The sequence below is a fragment of the Emys orbicularis genome, chromosome 4 (genome assembly GCF_028017835.1).
Source record: "Emys orbicularis isolate rEmyOrb1 chromosome 4, rEmyOrb1.hap1, whole genome shotgun sequence".
NCBI lineage: Eukaryota > Metazoa > Chordata > Testudines > Emydidae > Emys > Emys orbicularis.
Genome location: NC_088686.1, coordinates 137972282 through 137995143, shown reverse-complemented (window position 1 = coordinate 137995143; position 22862 = coordinate 137972282). Strand labels below are relative to the sequence as shown.

The 22862-nt window shown below is 60.0% G+C and overlaps 1 protein-coding gene across 1 annotated transcript in view; it reads left to right on the top strand.

The window, feature by feature from the left end:
- Positions 1–22862, top strand: part of LOC135877884 (kinesin-like protein KIF21B) — a 61305-nt gene that overhangs the window by 20121 nt on the left and 18322 nt on the right. The window contains exons 18-37 of the mRNA XM_065403412.1: positions 301–361; positions 1820–2006; positions 7205–7354; positions 9283–9476; positions 9676–9796; positions 10217–10332; positions 11075–11270; positions 12924–13113; positions 13278–13341; positions 14541–14762; positions 15212–15287; positions 15992–16091; positions 16565–16756; positions 17756–17955; positions 18098–18205; positions 19485–19553; positions 20275–20422; positions 20510–20527; positions 20747–20940; positions 21071–21265. Of these exons, the coding sequence (XP_065259484.1) occupies positions 301–361; positions 1820–2006; positions 7205–7354; positions 9283–9476; positions 9676–9796; positions 10217–10332; positions 11075–11270; positions 12924–13113; positions 13278–13341; positions 14541–14762; positions 15212–15287; positions 15992–16091; positions 16565–16756; positions 17756–17955; positions 18098–18205; positions 19485–19553; positions 20275–20422; positions 20510–20527; positions 20747–20940; positions 21071–21265 (2801 nt within the window). The remainder of the gene's footprint in view (positions 1–300; positions 362–1819; positions 2007–7204; positions 7355–9282; positions 9477–9675; positions 9797–10216; positions 10333–11074; positions 11271–12923; positions 13114–13277; positions 13342–14540; positions 14763–15211; positions 15288–15991; positions 16092–16564; positions 16757–17755; positions 17956–18097; positions 18206–19484; positions 19554–20274; positions 20423–20509; positions 20528–20746; positions 20941–21070; positions 21266–22862) is intronic.

The window sequence follows — 22862 nt, the reverse complement described above, 5'->3', positions numbered from 1 at the left end:
GCCCACCCCAGGGCTCTTGGCATTGCTCTGACCCTGTGGGCAGGAGTGATAGGCCCACTTCATCCAGACGTATCAGCCCACATGGTCACAGCCTGTCCAGCCGTGAGGATGCACTGATGGCGCTTTGGTGGCAAAGAGTTAATGATACGATAGCAGTGGTCTGGGGGGGTCCCAAGGACCTAAAGGGCCACACGCTGATTGGCGACCGCCTGCTGGCTGGCTCTGATCGGACCGGCCCAGTGCGGTGCCCTCCCACCCTCTGTCGCGTTGACGCACCCTTGTCGGCTGTTCCTTGTGCAGAGAACGGCTACGCCAGCACGGACGAGGAGATCTCGGAGTTCAGCCTGGCCTCGGAGGGGAGGTAAGCGCACCAGGGAGCATGCAGTGTCCCAGCCTCGTGCGCCCCTGAGCGGCGGGATCTATGGAGGGAGGGGGGCGCATCTCTGTGGCACTCATTGGCAAGGTAGACCCGTTAGAACTTGGCAGCTAAATTCTCCAGGTTCTGTCTGCACCGAGCATGCTCCAGCCCCTCAGAGCTCCTACGTGTGACCCGACGGTGCACAGGCTACCCACACGCGATGACTGGCCATGCTCAAACCCAGGCGTGCAGGGGCTGTACAGAACTGTCCCAGTAATCGTTCCTCTTGAGGGCCAGGGGCAAGATGGAACTGGGAGGGAAGAGGGCCCCGAAAGGGACCGGGGGATGGGCTGTACCTCGGGGAATGGGAGGAGGAACCGTAGCCGGGCTGGTGATAGGGTGTTATGGGGTGGAGGTGATGGGCAGTGGTTTCTTCCTTTAGCTTTAAGTTAAGCCTTAAAGGGGATCGGCCATTTAACCCTTTGTTTCCTACAGCTTCTCCCAGTCTTTCACCATGAAGGGCTCGGCCAGCCAGGACGACTTCAAGTTCAAGGTCAGTTCACAGCCACAGACAGGGCCATTTAACGTCCAGATGTGGGGTCTTTGGTCCATTGTACCCCCTCTCCCTTTGTGCTCACGGCTGGGCGGTGGCCCTTGGCGGGAGTCTTCTCCATGGGCGGAATGTCTTGGGTCTGGAACTGAAATAGCCCGGGGTCTGGTCTCCTGGTGACGGCCGTGCCTGGCGTGTTACTTTGGCCCTATAAATGGCTCCTTGAGTCGTAGAGCCCACTTTAAACCCCCAAATGCCACATCATTGAGCTGTACTGGGCTTCCCTGAATCCAGGCAAGGTGCCCTGGTGCTGTCTAGCCCTCCTCTGGGAGCAAATAAAACCCATGTGACACCCTGGTGCTGTGCGCCCTTCCCAGCAGCTAATTGACTGGACCAGTCCCTCCATGTGCCGAATCCTCCTGGGAGAGCTGCTCCGGAACTCTGGGCCATACACGTTTCAGCCTTGCACAGGGGGTACTTCCTGTTGCCCTCATTAATGAGCTCATGAAACGTTAATGCTGGCAACCGGGGCCCAACTGAAAGGTTTCTCTAGATCTGCCACTGCTGGGTGCTTGGCCTCAGAGGCTTCTTGGAACTGAATGGCCAAGGGGCGCCAGCGTCTCAGACTCGCTCCACGTGCTACCCTCGGGGCAGTGAACTCCTCGCCTCTCAGCTCTCCCCTCCCTGTGCCACGCCATAGGGGGAACCCAAGCTGTCAGGCCAGATGAAGGCTGTGTCGGCCGAGTGCCTGGGACCCACGCTGGACATCTCCACCAAGAACATCACCAAGTCCTTGGTGTCCCTCATGGAGATCAAGGAAGACGGGATCGGCTTTTCCATCCGGGATTCCTACTACAAGGATAAGGTCTCCCGCACCATCAGCCTGCCCACCCGCGGCAGCACCTTGTAAGCCCTGGCAAGCGTGGGAAGACGTACACCATGGGCACCGGCTTTGACACAAACATCTCGGAGGAGGAGCACGGGATCATCCCGCGGGCCATCTCCCATCTCTTCAGCGGCATCGAGCGGCGCAAGCGGGCAGCGCAGGAGCGTGGCACAGCCGTGCCAGAGTTCAAAGTCAGCGCCCAGTTCCTGGAGGTGGGTGTGAGCGAGGGGGGAGCAAGCTGGGGCCCCAGAACATGAGGAGCTGCCATTCCCACACCCCGGAACAGGGTATGGGTGGGGGTGTCTGTCCCAGCGACCGCAAACCACAGCTGCTCATGCACTGCTTCAGGGGGGCACGTGCTGTGGGCCCTACATAAAATGGTGCTGACTGTTTATGTTCTGGCTTCTCTGGGAGGCAGTGGTGCTGGTTATCTGTGCCCCCTCTGTGTCTGGGAGCTGGAGGGCTGGCTCCACTGCAGTCCGTGTACTCTGCATCCACTTGTCTGCATCCAGATTTGGGCCAAAGTCCAGTTTCTGTACAAAGGATGCAGGTTTTCCCAGCCTTCCCCAGCTGAGCAGGAATTCTCAAGCGCCTTCCACCCCATCTATTGCTTCAGGCTTTCTCATCACCTTGAAAGTAACGTACTGGCCCTTCCCACCTCTTTGCCCTGTTTCTCAGTCTCCAGAGCCTAATTTTAGCATGTTCCTATCATTATCCAAACCTTTCTTATTGCACCTTTCATCTAGAACGATCCCATCATGCCTTGCAGACTGTGTACTTTGTGATTGCTTCAGCTCTTACCCACACGCAGCTAGTTCTGGGGTGGAATATGAAAAAACCAAATGCAGCATCCATCAGCAGTTCAGGACAGGAATGGGTTTAGAATGACTTATCTGGGCGAATGCAGGAAGGCTGTATATAGCTAGCCCCACTGTTCTGACAAAGTTTCTATTTTGGTAATGCCCCAAACGCATGTGGAAAAGCCAGGAGCTTTTCAAAGGATTGGCTTTGCATTTTACTTTCGGATCATGTTGATAGAGAAATGTGTGCTGTGGTATAATCGATCCAGACTATGCCATCCTTGTGTTTAGTGACTAGAGCTGGGTGAGAGGGATTTTGTGAAATCACGGAAAACCACTGTGACACTATTTTGCCAAATCACTTTTGCATAATTTCATGGAATCCTGAAACTTGAGCTTTTTTTTTAGAATGTGTAAAATCTCAAGTGATCTGAAAACTAGTCCCACTTCAACATAGAAATGCCTCCCCTGTTGGAAAAGTGTAGAGGAGAAAGCATCTGCTGTAAGGCTATATAGCCTAGAAAGGACTGAAAGATTGGGAGCAGGGAGGTCCTGAGTCTAATCCCACTGCTGACACAGTGCCCTCAATGATCCTTGTATATCTATCCCTTCAGAGGAGTATTTTCTTGGGCTTCACAACACCTTGATGAATTAGATAAATACCAATGGTCCATTTTACAATGGAGGTACAGATAGTGACTGGCCAAAGATCAGGCAAGCCTGGGTCCGAACCAGAAGTGGATTGCACATCTCCAGATGATCAGGCCCAAACCACTAGAGCACAGAGTTCCCCCTGGAAAGTCTCTGAGCTCCATTTTCTCCATCTGGGCAAAGAGTTGAGACCCGTATGACTTCAGACCCCTGTACCTGGCTGGGTAAGTTACCCCAATAGGAAACCTTCCCGGCTTCCATGACACCCTCCTCATCTCTTCTGCCCCAGATCTGAAGCAGCCGGAAGTGCGACCGTGTTCCCAAGGATCTCTAGCCTTGGCAGGGCTTTGGCTCTTCCCTGAGTGCCTGTGAGCTGGCACGGAAGCAGGACGCGGGAAGACTTCCTGCTCATTGGCACCTCCTTTGAAATCCCTTTGTCGGGGCGAGGCTATTCTGAGTGGTGGTTAACCCTGCTTCTCATTCAGTACGGCGGGGAGTGCCCCTCCGCCAGCAGCGTTGTGTGACTGCCCAGCCCTGGGCATGAGCTATAGGATCCGACACAAGTGCTGCAGTGAACCCTGTGAGATCCCATCTTCCCCAGAGCCAGCCAGTCCTGCTTGTGAATGCCACAGGGTGCTGGGACTCCCACCGCGTAAGTCGCCAAAGGAGATCTCGCTGTTGTCGAAACCTCCTGCTATTCAGCCTACATTTCCCTTTGCTCGATCCCTTTCCTCCCAGCGACACCCACTTTGGGAACGCCCTGTTAGAGTTTATGGGCTTGGGTAACTCCAGTGACTTCAATGAAGCTATGTCTGAGGATCTGGCCCCACTGCACTGGCATGTGGAGAGTTTGTGCAAACTTGGCCAACGCCGTGGCTGCCACGGGGTGGCTGGTGGACCCTTTACGTGGACTGAACCATCCCACCTAGGCTAAGAGGAGCTACATCTGAAAACCCTTCTCCTTGGCCTTGCTGCAGCTCTGTAGGTTCAGCACCAGAAGCCGTCCAGTCTGAAGGCCGGGCTGGCAGATGCTAGCTTCTCGGCTATAGAGAAGCTTTGACAAAGCCCAGAGGCTGCTGGGGCGACAGCAGAGACTCCAGCGCTGCAAGGGTTAATGACACTGGCAGTGCTGGAGCTGGGGGCTGCCTGCTGAGTTTATTGTGTCCTGTCTGTTTTCTGGTCAGGATATTTTTGCCTGTTAAATAGTTTCAGAAACTTAGATGTCTGGGCTTCTGGAGCCTCCAGTCCCAGCATGAGGCAGGAGTTTCCGCCAGACAAACCCCTCTGGTCTATTTCAGAGTCACCCGTTCGTATTCCCCCGGCAGGCTGTGCCCAGCCTTGCTCGCTCCAGGCGATCCACAGAATCACAGTGACCGCGAAGGCCCTAGTGTAGGCAGAGCTCAGGCTTTACCGTCGCATCATCGAGACCCAGCTGGTATCTAGCGCTTTGCCTCAGGAGAGCTCAAGGTGCTTTACAAAGGAAGATCAGTATCATGATCCCATTTTACAGATGGGCAAACTGAGGCACTGAGAGGGGGAGTCACTCACCCAGCAGGCCAGTGGCAGAGCTGGGAACAGACCAGAACCCAGGTCTCTGTAGTCCTAGGCCAGTGCTCTAGCCACTAGGCCACACTACCGGCTCCTCGGCTGGCTGGCTGGCTGCAGCTGCACGAGATGGCCAGGGTAGATAAGGCCTTCTTTAGCTGCCTGCTTGACTGCTTTGCCAGAACATCACGACGCATGCAGGGACCGGCTCAGCTGGCCTATAGCGCCTGTCGTCTCCACGCTGAACACCCACGCTCCCTGCAAACCCAGCAGGGTAGCGCAGTCCTGTGGGGACTGGTTTGCCCCAATGTCCCCTCTCCCGCAGTGGGGTGTGCTGATAGCTGCCCTCCACCCCAGAGGTGGCTGCATCTCGGCGCCGTGGTATGCACAGCTGGAATAAAAGGTGCTCTCGTTGGGGTGATAGTGGGGGTCCGTTAAAGCTCCCGAGGCTGCCAGCATGCAAGGTAATTACCTGTGCTGTTGTATCTGCTGTGCTCTTACCCGTGTCCTGTGACCTCTCCGGGCAGGTTCATTAGAGGGGAGGCTTTACTGCTCTGGAGCTAACTTCCAGGGACAGTGGAACGGATTAGCCTTATCTTCAGAGCCGCTCTGCGGTGCTTTCCCGCTAGCCCCTGAGCTGGGATCCTTGCAATGAACTGCGTACGGGCCTAATGCCAGCCAGGTGCCAGGACTCCTGGCTTCTACCCCTGGTTCTGCCCCTGACTTGGCATGTGGCCTTGGTGAACTCACTGCTCCACTCTGTGTCCTGGGCCAGGGCCCAGACCCTGTGATCGGAACATGGCCTCCCAGCATCTCTGGCGAAGGCCGGGTGGGCGAGAGGCCCAGGTTGAGATCTGCAGCCTGTCTAGCACCACAAGCAGTGAGGCCCCAGCCCAGCTTCCTTCTGGGACTTCAGCGCACCACCCACCCTGTTAATGATTCGCTGGATTCTCGTCACTTACGCAAATGGGCAGGTCCCAGCCTGTGCCACCCATAGAACTGTCAGCCAGCCGGGCGAAGGAATGGGAGGCCAGGCACGCCCACCACTCCAGGGCAGGATCCCATCTGCAGGTGGTGGCTGGGGAAGGGGGACGGCCGGGTCACTTTACCTATCCCTCGTGTAGGGTCACAGCCTGGATCAGCCCTACGGCAGGATTTCGGAGACCTGGGGTTTTCCTCCCTGCTCTGCCATGCATGCCCAAGGTAACTCTCTGGGCACGTCCCTTGGTCTCTCTGGCCTCCGTTCCCCATCTGTACAATGAGGCGTGAGGATAAATACGGTAGATTGTTAGGTGCTTGCATATTAGGGTAAAGAGGGGCCTGTTAATATCGTAGATGGGGTGAAGCCTGTCTGTTCTACGCTGCTCTGCCAAGGAGGAGCCACTACATAGCCCCTCTGGACCTGGCCTTCAGGGGGCTTCCTCTGAGCCCACCCGTTCTCCTGCCCTGTAGTGACTGGGATGGGCTCAATGCACCTGCCCTGCTGTTCTTGCCCCTTCCCCCGATTAGCCACAGGCACTAAATCCATTTCTCCTCCGCCGCCGCCTTCTGCTCAGTGCTCGCCCCTTCCATGTTGCTCCTGCTCCCAGCAGGGGAGCAGTAGCTGGGCTGGTGATACACCGCTTGCTTGCAAAGCTAATCCAGGGCAAGGTGCAGAATTGGCTCTGGCTTCCCTGCCTTTGGGGACCTCCCGGCTTGGAGCCCTAATTAGCCCCTTTCTCCACCGGGGCAGGTCAATCTGTCAGTGATGACACCCCCCCCCCCACCCCACCCCACCCCCGGCAGGCCAGGCCTGACTTGCTGGGCTCTGGATAATTACCCTGCTCGGACTCTAGTCCCAGATAACTAGGGGGACAGCAGGGTCCCCAGACGTACGGACAGTGCTGGGTGACTGACGGCCATGGCGATGGGGGGAATGCCAGGTGCGGTGAGCTGGCTCCTCGGCCTCCTGTCTGCTCTCTGAGAGCTTTTAAGGAGAGAGCAAGGCCTAGTGGGCATGGCCTGGGAGCTAGGATGCCTGGGTTCTTTCTATTCCTGGTTCTGCCACTGGTTTGGCGCATGGCCTTGGGGAACTCACTGCTCCAGTCTGTGCCCTTAGCTAGGGATCATCGGGACAGCACGCTGGCACTGTGCTGCTCTGCGTGTGCTGGGTAGGGGAGGCCTTGAGGAGGGGGGGGACCCAAGAGGCATTGGGGGGGAGGTTGGGAGTACCTGGAGGAGAGGTGGGGGGGACGACCCAGGAGGCATATGGGGGAGGTCGGGTTACCTGGAGGGAGCCAGGAGGCCCCAGGGGTCTGAGCACGGCCCCTGTGCACCCCGCAGTGGCGGGAGGTAAGTTGTGAAGCCCCATGCCAGGCTCTGCAGCAAGCCTCGTGCCGCCCAGTAACCCGCTGCCCTGTCTCCCTCCCCCACAGCTCTACAACGAGGAGATCCTGGACCTGTTCGACAGTGCCCGGGACCCTGACTCCCGCCACCGCAAGTCCAACATCAAAATCCATGAGGATGCCAGCGGCAGCATCTACACCACGGGTGTCACCTCCCGCCTCATCAGCTCCCAGGATGAGGTGGGTGACGCCCGGGACCTGGCTGCTGCGGGGGGGTCGGCTGCTCTGGATCGCCGGAGAGCGGGCAGGGGCAGAATGGAGGGGCCGGGTGCTGTGAGGGGCAGAGCCCCCAGTGACGACAAGGGGAGTCAGGCGCTAGCGTGCCCCAGCCCCAGGGCAGAAGCTCTCCTAGCCAGCTGTCCGAGGCTCTGGCTGCCGCCGCCCTGGGACAGACACACTCAGGGTGTGGCATTGACATGTGCCCGGCTGATGCGCCCCTGGGTGGCATCAGGGCACTGCACCAGGATGCCGAACGCTTTGGATTTTCCTGTGGTGGCTTCGCGGTACAACTGTGCCCCTGCTCCCAAAGCTGGTCTGGAGGGGCGGAGGGGGATGGACTGTGAATGGATTTTCCCTCCCCCCCCAAAAAAAACTGCTCTACTAGCCCCCCCTCGAAGGAGAATTGTCCCCCTGCTGATCCCAGCCCTCTCCTGTTGCCCACACTCAGCAGCCCCCCTTGCAGCAAGAAGGGAGCCCAGCTTGGACAGAGTTAACTCTCTCCTTGCCAGTCCCCAGAGGGGAGGGATAGCTCAGTGGTTTGAGCATTGGCCTGCTAAACCCAGGGTTGTGAGCTCAATCCTTGAAGGAGCCATTTAGGGAACTGGGGTAAAAATCTTTCTGGGGATTGGTCCTGCTTTGAGCAGGGGGTTGGACTAGATGACCTCCTGAGGTCCCTTCCAACCCTGATATTCTATGATTCACTCCCTACCCCTTCAATCTGTGTGCTTGGATCCTTCCTTCTCTCCAGGCCCCCGCTCCTGCCCTCTGTGCCATGTGGTGCAGGGCCTAGCGAGAGCCATCCCGCTGGCATCCTCAGTGCCCACGTGCTCGTCCCCTGTTACCCGAGGGCAGGCGTCTGGGCTCCATGCCCAGCCCTCCCATGCCCCCTTGTGTCGTTGGCACGTGGTACCTGTCTCCCATGGGAGCAGCGTCCTGGGGCGAAGGGGGGGTGGGAATGCAGCCCCCATCCTGTAGCGCCGGGGCGAGGGAATCGCTCACCTAGCACGCAGTACGAGCCGTTTGTTAACCAGGCATCGCTGCAGGAGGCTCTGGTCCCAGGGGAGATGAGTCAGGCCCAAAGACAGGACTGTGAGCACGTGAAGCCGGGACGCGTCTCTACTGCTGCCTCAAGTGGGTAGCTCCTGGCACAAGCGCATGGAGGGGGTTGGTCCTGGAGAAGCCCTTGCCCTGTGCGTTGTCTGTGAGCGGGAACGTCTCCCAGCCACTGGGGATAGCAGAAACGACCCTCAGGACCTGGAGGTCAAATGCCTCCTCTGCTGCCCCTGGACACTTCGTGTGCAGCAGAGAGCACAGGGGGCAGCGTAGATCAGTGCTTAGGACTCTGGGCTGGGCCCTGGGAGAGCTGGGTTGTTACCCACCGGGCCACTTGCTGCGGCGTAACCTTTGCAAGTCCCTTCTCTGTCAGTTGCGTGGGGCTGGGGCTGGGGTGGTCTCTCAGCATTTGTACAGCACCTAGCACACCAGGGCCTCGGTCTGTAGAGTGTCACGTTACTCGCCATGGCTGTGCATGGGCGGGTTCCCAATCCCGTCTCCGAGCACACAGACCCTGAGTTAGCCTCCGCCCTGGCCTCTTGCCTGGGGTTTGGCTTTCCTGGTGACTCGTGAGCGGGGCTGTTCCGGGGTCTCCCTACAGTGCCTGCTCCCTTGTTCCCTGTGGCCACTGGGCAGGGATCTCCCAGCGCGGGGCCCTGGCACCCGGGCCTGGATGGCTCGGCAGGAGAGCCTGCATGCCATGCAGGGGCTCGGCTGCCCCCATCCCAGGGTGACTATGGCACATTGACCTAGGGTGCGCTCCCCACTCTGGCATCTCCCCACCTCCCAGCAAGCTGGGGTGGACATTTCTTTGAACCCTTTCCTTGTTGTTGCAGCTGATCCAGTGCCTGAAGCAGGGAGCTCTGTCCCGCACAACCGCCAGCACCCAGATGAATGTCCAGAGCTCCCGCTCCCACGCCATCTTCACCATCCACCTGTGCCAAATGCGAGTCTGTGCCCAGCCCGACCTGGTGAGACTGCGCGAGAGGGACAGGGGAGCGCCCTTCGCCCCACAGCACGGCAGGCGTGAGCCGCTGTCAGGCTAGTTCCTACGTCTCCCTGCCACGTGCTGGTTGACAGCGGAGCCGCAGCGGGCTGCTCTGCGAGGGGGCGGGTTGGGATCTATCATAGCAGAGGGATAAAGCCCCGTTCCCCTGCGGGAGGCGCTGACGCTGCAGCCTGTCTGCTTGCCAGGTGACCGGCCTTCCAGAGGGATCCCAGGCCACCAGCGAGTACGAGACCCTCACCGCCAAGTTCCACTTCGTCGACCTGGCTGGCTCGGAGAGGCTGAAGCGGACGGGAGCTACGGGCGAGAGAGCCAAGGAGGGCATCTCCATCAACTGCGGCCTGGTAGGCTCTTAGCGGGTGGAGGAGACTGGGACAGGCTGCAGTGGATATAAAGGGGCTGCTGGACACAGACAGACCCTGCCTGGCTCACTAGCTCCCAGACTGAGCCACCACGGGTCACCACTAGGGGTCGCGCGGTGGACTCGGTGGTGAGGGATGGGGCAACTAGCTGCGCTACCCAGCACTGTCCCCAGTAGGGGTAGATTCCTGGATCTGGGGGCTCAGGAATAACGTGGAGGCAGGAGAGGGGCTGCACACTGGCTGGCTGGTATAGCTGCACTGACTGGCTGCTAGTGCATTGGTCCAGAGCCCCCCGCTCCCTGGAAAGAGGTGGCTCTGATCACCCTGAACTTTGTTTTCTACAGGGAGGGGCCCTCCCCAGCACGGGGCGAAAACTCAGTCCCTTCCGTTTTTTGTTGGCAGCTGGCGTTGGGAAACGTCATAAGCGCCCTTGGAGACCAGAGCAAGAAAGCGGTGCACGTACCCTACCGAGACTCCAAACTGACCCGGCTCCTCCAGGACTCGCTTGGGGGGAACAGGTAACAGGCACCCTGAGCCAGGGCGTGGGGTCACCCAGCGGGTGTCCGCTTCAGCTGGGTGTGTGTGACCCAGAATGGAAGAGCTGTGCCCTCGCTGGGTCTGCACCCTGGGAGTGTTGCCTGAGGCGGGTGGGGGATTTCTGAGTAACAGGAGGGCCGGTCGGGCTCAGGGATGGACCTGAAGTGCCGTGTGGGTTTCCTGGGGTGGCGTGTTGCTGAGGGTCCGGTGGAGTCTCCATAGTGACTTTTCGAAGGTAATTATCTCGGCTCTCTTGGTCCCGGGCCCCAGACGCAATTAGGCAGCTTTCGTGGAATTAGCTCTTGCAAAATGCGTCTGAGCCCTTCGTGATCTGGGACTTGGCAGCTGAGTTTCCCAGCACGGGATTGCTCTAATCCCTCCCCCTTCCTGTCTCAGTGATGCCCCGAATGCCCTGCCGTGGGCTGCCCGGGGTGGCGACTCCCTGAACACCACTTTGTAATGAGCAGGGGAGGCCACCCGGGGTTCTCTTTGCCAGCGCAAAGCAGGCTGCTGCCTGAGCCACACTCCCAGCCTGTGCCGGCCCAGGGTGGAAGGGGCCCACACCCCGTTTATAAAGTAAATAAAGGCCAAAGGGGGTTGTGGCTGGAGCTGCCAATAGGCACCTATGTGCCAGCGTTGGAATTGGCTGATCTGACGTGGCCCAGGTGCTGCATTGTTTGATGGCAGCTCCAGCTGACCCCGTTGGCTCTCCGTCCTCCCTAGCCAAACCATCATGATCGCCTGCATCAGCCCCTCTGACCGGGACTTCATGGAGACCTTAAACACGCTCAAGTACGCCAACCGGGCTCGCAACATCAAGAACAAGGTGGTGGTGAACCAGGACAAAACCAGCCAGCAGATCAGCGCCCTGCGGGCCGAGATCGCCCGCCTCCAGATGGAGCTCATGGAGTACAAGGCGGTAAGGGGCGGCTGAGCAGGCGAAGCCTCGTGTGTGTATGGCCCACTCGGGTCACCAGCGAGGATCGAACCCAGGACCTTCCACGCCGGCCCCTGCCGCTTGGGCTAATGGAGTAACTCCACTAACTGAGTTTGTGGCAGGCTGTTGTGGTTGCTGGGGCTGGCTGCTAGAGGGAGACCTACTTGCATGTACAAAGCCTGGGTATGACCTGGACTCCTCGCTGTCACAGGTTCAAATCCCAGCTGTAGCAACTCAGCCTCGAATGGCATGGGGAAAGTATTCCTGCCTCCCCTGCACAGATCTGGCCCCATGCTGTGTGTACAGCTACTCCTCTGCTGGCCTTGGCCAGCACCATGCCCTCCTGGGTGCGGTGTATGCTGTGGCACTGGGCTCCACCCCACTGGGCTCCACTCCACTGGGCTCCACAGATGGCTGTGTTTCAATGGTGCTGTAGTTTGTGGGTAGGATGCAAGGGACTATGGCGAGGTAGGCTGTTAAAGGGCTGTATGTCATGTCTGAACAGGGAGAAGGCTTCAGGGTATCTTTCGGAGCTGGGAAGGCACCTCCTGCTTTATATCCCTGTCCTGTGGGCATATCAGACATCCTGCTTCATGCTGAGCTTGTCTGGACTGGTTTCCCATGAGCACCAGCCCTTAAGCAGCCAGAGGTTGCTATTGAGCTGAGTCATGTATCTCCCCAGCCCGAGAGGAAGGATGGCCCAGTGGTCATGGCACTGGCCTGGGACTTGGGAGCCCTGCGTTCAATTCCTTGCTCTGCCACAGACTCCCCGTGTGACCTTGGGCAACTCCCTTAGCATCAGGGCCTCAATCCCCATCTGCCCAGCCGGGGTCAGAGCACTGCCCTGCCCACTGGGGGTGCATGAGGGTAAATGCATTAAACTGGGAGGTGCTCAGCTCCTGCCATCATGGGGCTCAGATCAGAACCTTACCTGAGTAAAAGGCACTTACAGCATGTCAGCTGCTCCCTGTTTCTGCCGTCCCCCGAGCACGGCCTTCCCACGGGCACGCCTGCCATTTTTTGAGTCTCTACCTTTTCCCTGCTCCTCTTGCTGTGACCCATCTTTAAGGTGACCATATTTCCCACAGGGAAACCAGAACACCCCGTGGGGCTGGCCTGAGCCCCTCCTCCTCCTCCCCCGCCCCCCACGGGGCTGCCTCGAGCCACTCGCCTGAGTCCCTCCCCCCATGTGGGGCTGGCCTGAGCCACTCACGCGAGCCCCCCTCCCTGTGCAGAGGGTAGGCAGGGCTGGGGCGAGCAGCAAAGCACATATGGGATAGGTCGACTATTTCCCAAAGGCTGGGGCTGGCGTCGCTGCTCACCCGAGCCCTGCCTGCCCCCTGCTGGATCCCGGCCTCCCCCCCACGTTCCTCTGCACCCCACTTTCTTGACAAAACTGGGTGTTTGTCCCGTTTGCCCTTGGAGACAAATGCCCACTTTTGCCAAAAAAAAAGTCGGGACGCCCGGGACATGGCTTAAAAAAGGGACTTGTCCCAGCCGAAACGGGACGTAGGGTTACCCTACCCATCTTCCTCAGTGCGGCGCCATTGAGCACGTGGCCGGCTGGGTTCGGCCAGGGCTGACGGACGCTGTGGCTTTGCCCTCTCTGCATCTCCCTTTCTCCTCTCCCCGCAGGGCAAACGTGTGATCGGGGAGGACGGCGCCGAGGGCTACAGTGACTTGTTCCAGGAGAACGCCATGCTCCAGAAGGAGAATGCCACCTTGCGCATGAGGGTGAAGGCCATGCAGGAGGCCATTGATGCCATCAACAGCCGGGTCACCCACCTGATGAGCCAGGAGGCCAATTTGATACTGGCCAAGGCAGGTGAGGATGGGCACCTCCGGAGGATGTGTATGCGAGGTGGGGCATGCGGATCGGTCCCACGAAAATTACAGCCACCCCGGAGCTCAGGTCCAAGGGCAGCTGAGTGGCAGCCCAGCTGCTAGGAGTTTCTGATCTAGTCCGTGATCCTAATTCTGTCCCTCCAGGTGATGGCAACGAGGCCATCGGCGCCCTGATCCAGAACTACATCCGGGAGATCGAGGAGCTCAGGTGGGCGTGGGCCACGTTCTCTCCTTCCGCCCGTCTGGGGGGGCCACGTATCGCGTGCAGCTTGAGAGGACCTGCAAAGAGGCAGTGCGGGCTAGCGGGGGGGCTGCTGACCTGGGGCTCTGGAGGCCCAGATTCCCTCTCTGGCTCTGCCGCTCCCGGTGCCGCGGGCACTGGGTTCAAATAGTAGGCTGGCATCGCAGCTCTGCCAATGACCTTGGGCAAGTCACTTCCCCTCTCTCTTGCCTTTGGTCTGATGCGACCATTTAGATTGTCGGCACTTTGGGGCAGCGCCCGTCTCACGGGTGTGTGCAGCACCTGGCACAACAGGGCCTTGATCCCGTCTCTCTCGGTGCTGCTGAAATATAAATAAAAGCCCCACATTCGAGATGGAAATGTCTCCATCCTGTAGGGCGTCCTGTCCGGCCCTTGTGCTCCCAAGCTTTCTCTGGAGCCTTGGCTGATCCAGACTTAAATGCCTCCCAGGGGTACATTGAAATGCAGTCTGATAGCTAGTGCTGCTCATAAATGTGGATTCCGTGCTGGAGAAACTGACAACCCCGGAGACAGGAATCCCCTCACTCATTCTGGGCCAGATTCTCAGCTGGTGTAAAATCAGCGTTGTCCCACTGGGGTCCCTGGAGCAATGCCGATTTACCCCCCTCCCGCTGAGGATCCAGACCCCTGTCCGTAATGCTAGAAAACAGAGGTGCCCCACCCTGTCTAGCGCAGCCGCTGCTGAAGATTAACCCTTAGGCTGCCATGTCAGCGTATCACCGTGGCTGTTGAGAACTGGCTGTCGGCCATAGGGTTGCTTCTCTCCCGTTAGCGTTCAGGCCTGGTGGGAAGCCCTGGGGCCTTTGTGACGAGGCCTGGGCTGCATTGCCATCTAAGGGAAGGCACTAAATCTGTGAAGTGGCATCTGCTGTGACTCTTTGCTCCCACAAGAGGCATGCAGATGGTTAGTGGTGGCCATGCCAGCTTTCCTTCCCTGCGATGTCCTTCTGCAGCCCCCCTCCCCGGGAGCAGAGCCCTGAGCCCCTTTGACCAAGCTGAGCGAGGGCAGTTTAGGTTCCAGACACACACTCTCCCGGTCACCCCTCCTTAGAGGTTGGGGGGAGGGGGTGTCTTTTCCCCTGGGGTGTCTGGACATCTGCCCAGGGCAGCAGATCTCCGTAACCAAAAGCCCCTCCGATCCCCAGGACAAAGCTCTTGGAGAGCGAAGCCATGAACGAGTCGCTCCGCCGGAGTCTGTCGCGGGTCTCCTCCAGGCCCCCGTACTCCCTGGGCTCGTCTCCAGGCCCAGGCCTGGGGGCGCTCAGCAGCCCCGTGGTCTCCATGGAGGCAGAGGCCACCGAAGTCCTCCGGCGGGCCAAGCAGGACCTGGAGCGGCTGAAGAAGGAGACCAGGCAGCGGAGGAAGAGGTGATGGCCAACTCCTTGCTGGGGACAGAGGGGGGGGGGGCTGTTCTGGGTGCTCCCACCCCTGGCTCTTCATTATTATGGCTATTGGGATGCCCACTTCTCCCTTGGCTTCCAGCCCTGGCACCCTCCAGCCCCCATCAGCCCTGCTGGTCCAGACATTGTCCTGCCCCATCCCTGGGAAGCCAAAGCCATACAGCAGAGAATCAGGACTCCTGGGTTCTTTTCTCAGCTCTGCCTCTGACGTGCCACATGACCTTGGGTGAGTCCCTTCCCCTCCTTGTGCCTCAGTCTCCCCATCTGGTAACACTGCCTGGCCCGTCTCTCTGGAGGGCAGTGAAGCTGGGTTCCTGAAGGGCTCTGAGATGGAGGGTGTTGGGGATGTATGGTCTAAGGGGACCGTGTGCCAGGGCTCCCCTGTCACCGGGGTTCATCCCGTCTCTTCCTGGCAGCCCGGAGAAGGAGGCCTTTAAGAAGAGGCCAAAGCTGCAGCAGGAGAACGGGGAGGAGACGGACGAGAACGAGGAGGTGAGGGAGGCTTCCCCCGTGGAGTGGGGGGTGGGAGCCCGGTTGCTAGCCAGAATGCCAGCGGCCTTCTCTGTGCCTCGCCGGCGCTTGGGGCAGCTGTGTCCTGCCGCACCCTGGGAGGTGGGGCAAATCCCAGCCTGTCTGTGGGAGTCGCAGGGGATCCGGGGGGCAGGGGCAGGGTCCATGACCACCCCCCCATAGGGCAGCCAGTCTGCTGCTGTTTGGCCCCGCATAGGTGTGGAGAATGGGGGCAGGGCATGGCTGAGGATGGCGGGTAAGACAGTCCCCTCTGCCCCCTGGCAGTGCCCTGTGCCATCTGACACCCTGGCAACAGGTGGGGCAGGGCAACTAGCCACAGGCCTTTCCATGCAGCTGGGCTTTGTCCCGTGAACCGTGTCCCCTCTGCCCCAGCCGTCCCGGAGGTTCTCATCAGGCCCTTCATTTTCAGCTGCCATCTCAGCGGGAAGGGTGGGGGGAGCTCCCCAGACATGGCCCACTCCCTTTGCACACAGGGATCAGCCCTGCCCCTGGCCCCGGGTCAAACGTCCTCTCTCCTGCCTCTGCCTGGCACTGGTTTCCGAGGCAATCGCTTTAATTCCCCCACATCTGGGGGTGGCGGATGGGGAGAGGCCTGAGCCCCTGCGACGATAGGAGAGGGGCCGAAGGCTCCTGATCTCTGCCCTAACCCTGCGCTTGTTTCCCAGGAGGAGGAGGAGCGGGAGGAGAGTGGCTGTGAGGATGAGGACGAGGATTCGGGCAGCGAGGAGAGCCTGGTGGACTCGGACTCCGATGTGGAGGAGAAGGGTAACTCGGAGGGCACGGCGCCCAGCTCTGTGCTCAGGCTGGGACCGGGGATATCTGCAGTGACTCAGGGCTGTGCCCCTTTTGGGGAGGTGGTAGGCGGCTGCAGTGGGCCTGTAGGGTGAGCTGGGCAGGTCTTGGCTGGAGGTGCACAAGGTGCCAGTCAGGGTGGTAAGGTGGTCCGGCTCAGCTGGTGCTCAGTGGCACAGGCCTGGCTGCCAAGCTCTGTCCCTTCCTCCTCAGCCCCCCGCATTCGCCTCCGGGTACCCAGGCAAGGCTAAGACCGCAGGAGCGAGATGCCATCCCCTCTGAGTCCTGCCTCATCTGCCTCCTTTCCTCTGCAACGCCAGAGTCCATAGGGGACCCGTGAGCCAGGCACTGCCCCTCCCCTCTCCAGGCCGGCCCAGGGCTGCCTGGCTCTCTCCTCCTGACCTCCCCGGGGCTGCCTGGCTGACTGACTCTCCCCCCACCTCTAGTGGTGAATTTCCAGGCTGATCTGGCCGACCTGACCTGCGAGATCGAGATCAAGCAGAAGCTGATTGACGAGCTGGAGAACAGCCAGCGGCGCTTGCAGACCCTCAAGCACCAGTACGAGGAGAAGCTAATCCTGCTGCAGAACAAGATCCGCGACACCCAGCTGGAGAGGGACCGGGTGCTGCAGAACCTCAGTACGGGCAGTGCCCCCTCCACCCCCCCGGCTCATCCCACCGCACGGGTCCTCTGAGCCAGCGCTGGCAGGAGAAACCCTGGGGTTCTCCCGGCGCCCAATGAGGCCCAAACTGGGCCGCTGCCCCCTGCATTCCATGCCCCTCTTGCGGTCCCCAGAGATTCCCGCTGGCTGCTCAGTGTCTGGCTTCCCAGCTCCTGGGATCGATCCTTCTCCTCAGCTGTGTGCCACTTGTCCCGCCTCTTGATCAGGGCTGGGCCTGGTGACCCCGTGACCTCCCAGCTGTGCAGCCCGCTGGCTGTGGGGAGACAGTGGGTGTAGGGCCCAGGGAAAGTCCCTTCCCTCGGAGGAGCTCCAAGCTCTGACACGCGTCAGGGAGACAGGGCCAGGCAAAGAGGCAAAGCCACCTGGCATCTGTGGCCAAGCTCCCAGCTGCTCCCGACTTCCTCCCAGCGAGGAAACTGTGGCTCTCCAATGCAGGAGCAGCAGCGTAGCCTGCCCATGCAGAGAGCTCCATCTCCAGGGCTTTTCAGTCCTGGGCATCTTCCCCGAGTGGGGCAGCTGATGCTATAACTGAGACTTTAGTGATTGAGACACCTGCCCCCAGCTGAGTCCCACCAAACTCATTTCAGCAGCATCCCCTTCTGGGCTGAACAGCAATGGCTGCCTGGAGGAGAACAGTGTGCACCCAGTCCCTGGAGCGGTGCGGTCCCTGGCACACGCCTGGCACTGCTCTGCTGCCGGGGTTATTGGTCTAAAATAGGCCCATGGTTCTGGCTTGCAGGCAATGACTGGTCTGGGCTACTCGGCCATTGAACATCTCTTGAGCTGCTGGACCAGGCAGGCTTGTCCCTGGAGGCCAAGAGTTAATCTAAAGTGCCCCCCACTGAGGGTGCTTTCCCTGGGGGCCTGGTGGGTCCAGGGGGCAGCTGGGTGGGATGGAGCGTGATGGGCTCGGCCTAGCCTGGCACTCTGAGCGTCTCTGCGCCACCCCCTTCAGGCACCATGGAATGCTACACGGAGGAGAAGGCCAACAAGATCAAGGCGGACTACGAGAAGCGGCTGAAGGAGATGAATCGGGACCTGCAGAAGCTGCAGGCAGCCCAGAAGGAACACGCTCGCCTGCTCAAGAACCAGTCGCGCTATGAGCGGGAGCTCAAGAAGCTGCAGGCTGAGGTGGCAGAGATGAAGAAGGCGAAGGTACCTGGCTGGGCAGAGGAGGAGGGGGCTGGAGGGGCATGGCCCGCTTGTGCTAGCTCTTCAAACTGGGGAGGGGCGGTGGATGGGCACAGCCCCTTGTGCACACTCCTTATGCTGGGTGTGGCTGTCGGGGGGCCCGCAGGTGGCACTGATGAAGCAGATGCGGGAGGAGCAGCAGCGGAGGCGGCTGGTGGAGACCAAGCGGAATCGGGAGATCGCCCAGCTGAAGAAGGAGCAGCGCAGGCAGGAGGTGAGAACCCAGCTCCTCGCCAGGGCTCTGCAGAAAGGGCAGCTCTGGCTGGGGCCTGCGCCCCTCACTCGGCTCTGAGCTCCCACACCAGCTGGCCAGGGTGCAGCGGGGAGTGCGGGTTCTCCAAGGGGTCTGGGCCTTTCCTGGGGAGATGCCCCAAGCCAGGCTCCTTGGGACCAGATGGGGAGGGTGCTGGAGAGCCCTCGCTGATGCATGATGTGTCAGGTCCCCTCCCCTGTGCACAGGTGAGCAGTTACCTGGGTGAGGCAGCCTGCACCCAGAGCCCCTGACGCAGGGTGGGGCAGGGGCAGGGGAGCCCCTGTGACGGGGCAGGGCTGAGACAGGGAGTGGGGCCATTCGGGATATGGGGCAGCAGGGGAGCCCTGCAAAGCTGGGGCTGAGCCGCAGGGATGGCTGAGCAAGGCGATGGGAAATCTGGAGCAAGCGCTGCACCAACAGAGGACCAGATTCCTCTCTCTATTACGCTCGTTGTAAATCTGGAGTAACTGCATTGACATTAGCGGAGTCGCTCCAGATTTACACTGCTGCTGCTGCGATGTGAATCCAGCCGTCGCCTGCATCAAGAACATTCCACGTTCAGTCCTGCCCTACCTCTGCTCGACAGTGTGTTAGAGCTCTTCCGGGTGCCCGGCCGCTGGAATCAGTGCCCGGCTTGGCATCCAGGCCCGCTCCTTTCAGAGCCCGTGTTGGGCCACTGGCCGGCCAAGGCCTGCAGGTCCTGTGAAGCCAGGAATGGGGCCGGCAGCATAGAACAGCGTAAAACCCTGCCTGGTTGGGGAGCTGTGTGCTGGGAACCCTGTGCGGAAACCAGCCACCCCACTGTCTGTCTGGGGACTCCTCCCCCTGCTGAAGGCGCAGCATGTCCCCTCCCCCAACCACATGTCCATATGTCTGTCCATCCCTTGAGATCAGCACCTGGTGGGGTGGCAGGTTCCGCCTTCCCCAGGTCAGAGGAGGTGATTGCTTCCTCCTGCATCTCTGGTTGCTGCTCAGGGCAGGTACAAATGCCACAGTGCTGCCATCGGTTACAGCAGAATAAATCCAGGTTTTACACCGCTGCTGGGTGAGATCAAAATCTGGCCCATGGCCTGCACTGAGAACATCCCACGTGCTGGCCTCAGGCAAGGGGGTGGGGGAGCCCTGGGTCCCCTCCCCTTCCCCCATTGCTGCCATGGGTTCTACCCCAGACCCTGGGTTCCTCTTTAGCGGCTCACGCCCGCTCAGGACTCGACTGAGGCTTGGCTTCTCTCCCGCGCAGTTTCAGATCCGGGCTCTGGAGTCTCAGAAGCGGCAGCAGGAAATCGTGCTGCGAAGGAAAACCCAGGAGGTGAGTGCCAGCCCCTGCACCTGCGGGGGTCTGGAGAGCCGCTCGCGGGGCCGTGACTGGGTGGGCGCTGAGGCCTAGCTCCTGGATTGGGCCGTTGGCAGGGCAGGGCCCTGGGGCCTCTCCAGACAGAATAGTCCCCTCTGCTGTCCCAGTGGGTCGTGCTCCGCCAATGCTGGGTTGTTCCCAAGGTGCTGGCCCTGGGTGGGGTGGATTTCCCACAGAGCCTGGTGGTTTTATGGCTAGGAGTAACCAGGCAGGAGATGACAGTGATTGCGGGGGAGGAAACGCCTGCCTCCGGGGGCAGCTGATCTTCTGGGGTCAGGAAGGAGGAATTCTCTGCGTGCCATGTGTGACTGTGCACAACAGGCTGTGTCCCCCTCCCTCCTTCCTGGAGCTGGGTCCTGGCAGCCGAGTTGGTCACGTGACTCGTCCAGGCTGCCTCCTGCCCCAGCACCCGTACAGCTCGCGGGACGGTACGGTGCTTCGATCCCAGCCCCTTCCCAGCCCCTCCTGATGCATTCTGGGAAACTGCTATCCAAGGGTACCGGACCTTCACCCAGCCCAGATAGGCTCAGCTCTCTTGAAAGGTGCTCAGCTGCTCCCGGGCTCACTTTGCCACCTGAGAAGCGTTGGAGTCGCTCTGCCACTGGGGTGGCTGGGGGGCGATGCCCCCTGCGGGTGTTCCCAGGAGGCCCAGCCCTCAGGCACTGCTCTCACCCAGGTCTCTGCTCTGCGCCGCCTGGCCAAGCCCATGTCGGACCGGGTCTCTGGGAGGCTGAGTCAGAAGCCCGCCATGCTGGACTCGGGTGCGGAGGTGTCCGCCAGCACCACCTCCTCGGAACCGGAGTCCGGCTCTCGCTCGGTCTCCAGCATCGTGCGCCAGTGGAACCGGAAAATCGACCACTTCCTGGGAGACCCTTCGCCCTCCGTGAACGGGGCTCGGCCCGTCAGGTCAGACCAGTGCTTCCGAATCCGTGTCCCCCGCGGCCTCCTTCCGTGCTTGGCCCTCAGGCCCCGGGCTCCTGGGTGTTAGATGGGAGCGGAGTTCTGTGGGAACACGGGAAACGATCGCTCTATCATCGTGGGCGACTCTGCCATGTGGTTTGACACGTGAGACTCTCCACATTGGCTGGAGGCAGACCTGATGTGTAAATGCCCCTCTGTCCTGAGCACTAGCGGGCGTGATGGCCGAGCGCCTGCCCGGTGGAAGCCCCCTGACCATGTCCCATCCCACTGCAGGAAGAAGTTCCCAAAGAAGGGGATGAGCCAGACCTTCAGCAAGGCGGCCCGGCTCAAGTGGCAGTCGCTGGAGCGGCGCATCTTTGACGTCGTCATGCAGAGGATGACCATCGTCAACCTGGAGGCAGACATGGAGCGGCTGATCAAGGTGAGGTGTGGGGGGCAGTGCCCTGGTGGGGATTGGATGGCCTGAGCATGACCGAGGGCCAGGAGTGCTGGGAGGCTGCTGGCACCTGGACGGCGCCGGCTGAGGCGTTTCCTTCCCACCCGCCCCCCAGAAACGCGAGGAGCTGGCGCTGCTGCAGGAGGCACTGCAGGGGAAGAGGGGAAAGCTGCAGGCGGAGAGCCCAGAGGAGCAGAAGGGCCTGCAGGAGCTGAACGAGGAGATCGAGGTGCTGACAGCCAACATCGACTACATCAACGACAGTATCGCCGACTGCCAGGCCACCATCATGCAGCTGGAGGAGACCAAGGTGCCGGGGGAGGGGGCCTGCAGGCGGGGGCAAGGTGCAGGGGGTCTGTATATGGGGAGTTGGTCTCACGGGAGGGGGAGCGGGGGAGATCACCCCAGGGCATTGTGTGCTGTAAGGGAAAGGGGGTGCTCTGGGGGCTGGTTGATAGTTGGGGTGGGGGCTGGGCGTGAGCAGGAGGCTGGCTGGCTGGACTCTTCCTCTAGGCAGTTTAAGCATAAGGGGTGCAGGAGGCAGGTTTGCAGGGTCCTCTTGCTTTCTAAGCTCCAACTTCTGGGCTGAAACGTTCTGTCGTGGGTCACGCAGGGAGTCAGGGCCGAGCTGGCTCCCTGCTCTTAGCCCCCAGAGCTCGCCCCCTCCCTACAGAAACGTCACAGAGCAGCTGTTGCAGTCTGGCTGCTTTCTCTGCTTGTTTGCTGATGACGGCTGTATAAGGCCCAGTTCAGCAGGTGCCTGAGCACTCACGGGGCTGGTGCGATAGGCTGCCGTAGGCCCGTGGGCGCCAGGCTTGGCTTGGACCAGCAGAGGCCAAGAATCAGCCCTCTTCAGCTGCACGGTCTGCAAGGCCGGGGCCAGGATTTAGGAGGCCCCTAATATGTTGGTCCGCCAGGGTCTCCATCGGTGCTGGATGGTTTGTTTGTGGAAGGGACGGCTGCGGAGAGCATGATGTCCACCACCAGCTGCTAGGCCCAACAGCCCTGATGGGAGTTCTGCACATGCTGGAGTCAGTGGAAGCCCTGTCCGTACCATGGGACAAATGTACCCATGGTGTACCCAGTGCTGCGGGCAAGGCGTGGTCTAGCCATGCTCAATCCTCTCTGTGTGCACAGAAAAACCCATGTCAGCACCAGGCTCCAGCCTGGGTCGCCGCCAAACATGCTTAGAACTTGGGCTTTCTCCATTCCCTGCGTATACGGCAACACAACCTCCTGTGAGAAACTGCCTCGACCCAGCCCAGTTCCACAGTGGCGTTCCTGTAGCCTAGACCGAAGCCAAGCACGGGGGGCAGCCCGGTATTCAGAGCCAACTCCAGGTGTAGCCACGAGAGAGGGTTGAAGATGCTGTTTGCTTTTGTAGGAAATCTCAAACCCTTTTAGTTTTTCTTTTGAAATTTCCCAGGGGGAAGAAAAAATCAGTTTCTCCTCTTCCCCCACCCCCCCGCCCCACCCCCTGAGAAACTGGAATTTTTGTGGTTTTTGAAAATCAGTTTTGATGGTTTAAGGCAAAAAAATTGGGGGTCTTGGGAAAGAGTTTCCCTATTCTGAAACCGCGAACTTGTGCTGAAAGCTATTGTCAAACATTGAGTCTCTTTTCTGATGTCAAATGTTTGTAAAGGGAGGGTGGGATTTTGACCAAAAAGGAAATTTTTGTTTAATCAAATATTTCCACAGAGAAAGAATAGCCTAATAATGAGGCCTTTCTCCCTGGCACCTGTCGGGTGTCTGTGCTGCAAGGAAAACCCCACAGCACAAGTCTCACAGCCTGGATCCATTGCCTTGGGCTCGCAGGGCTACGGGGCTAAAACGAAGAGTGTAGACATTCGCACAAGGGCTGGAGCCTGGGCTCTGGAGGGTCTCGGAGCCCATGAGCGGGAATGTCT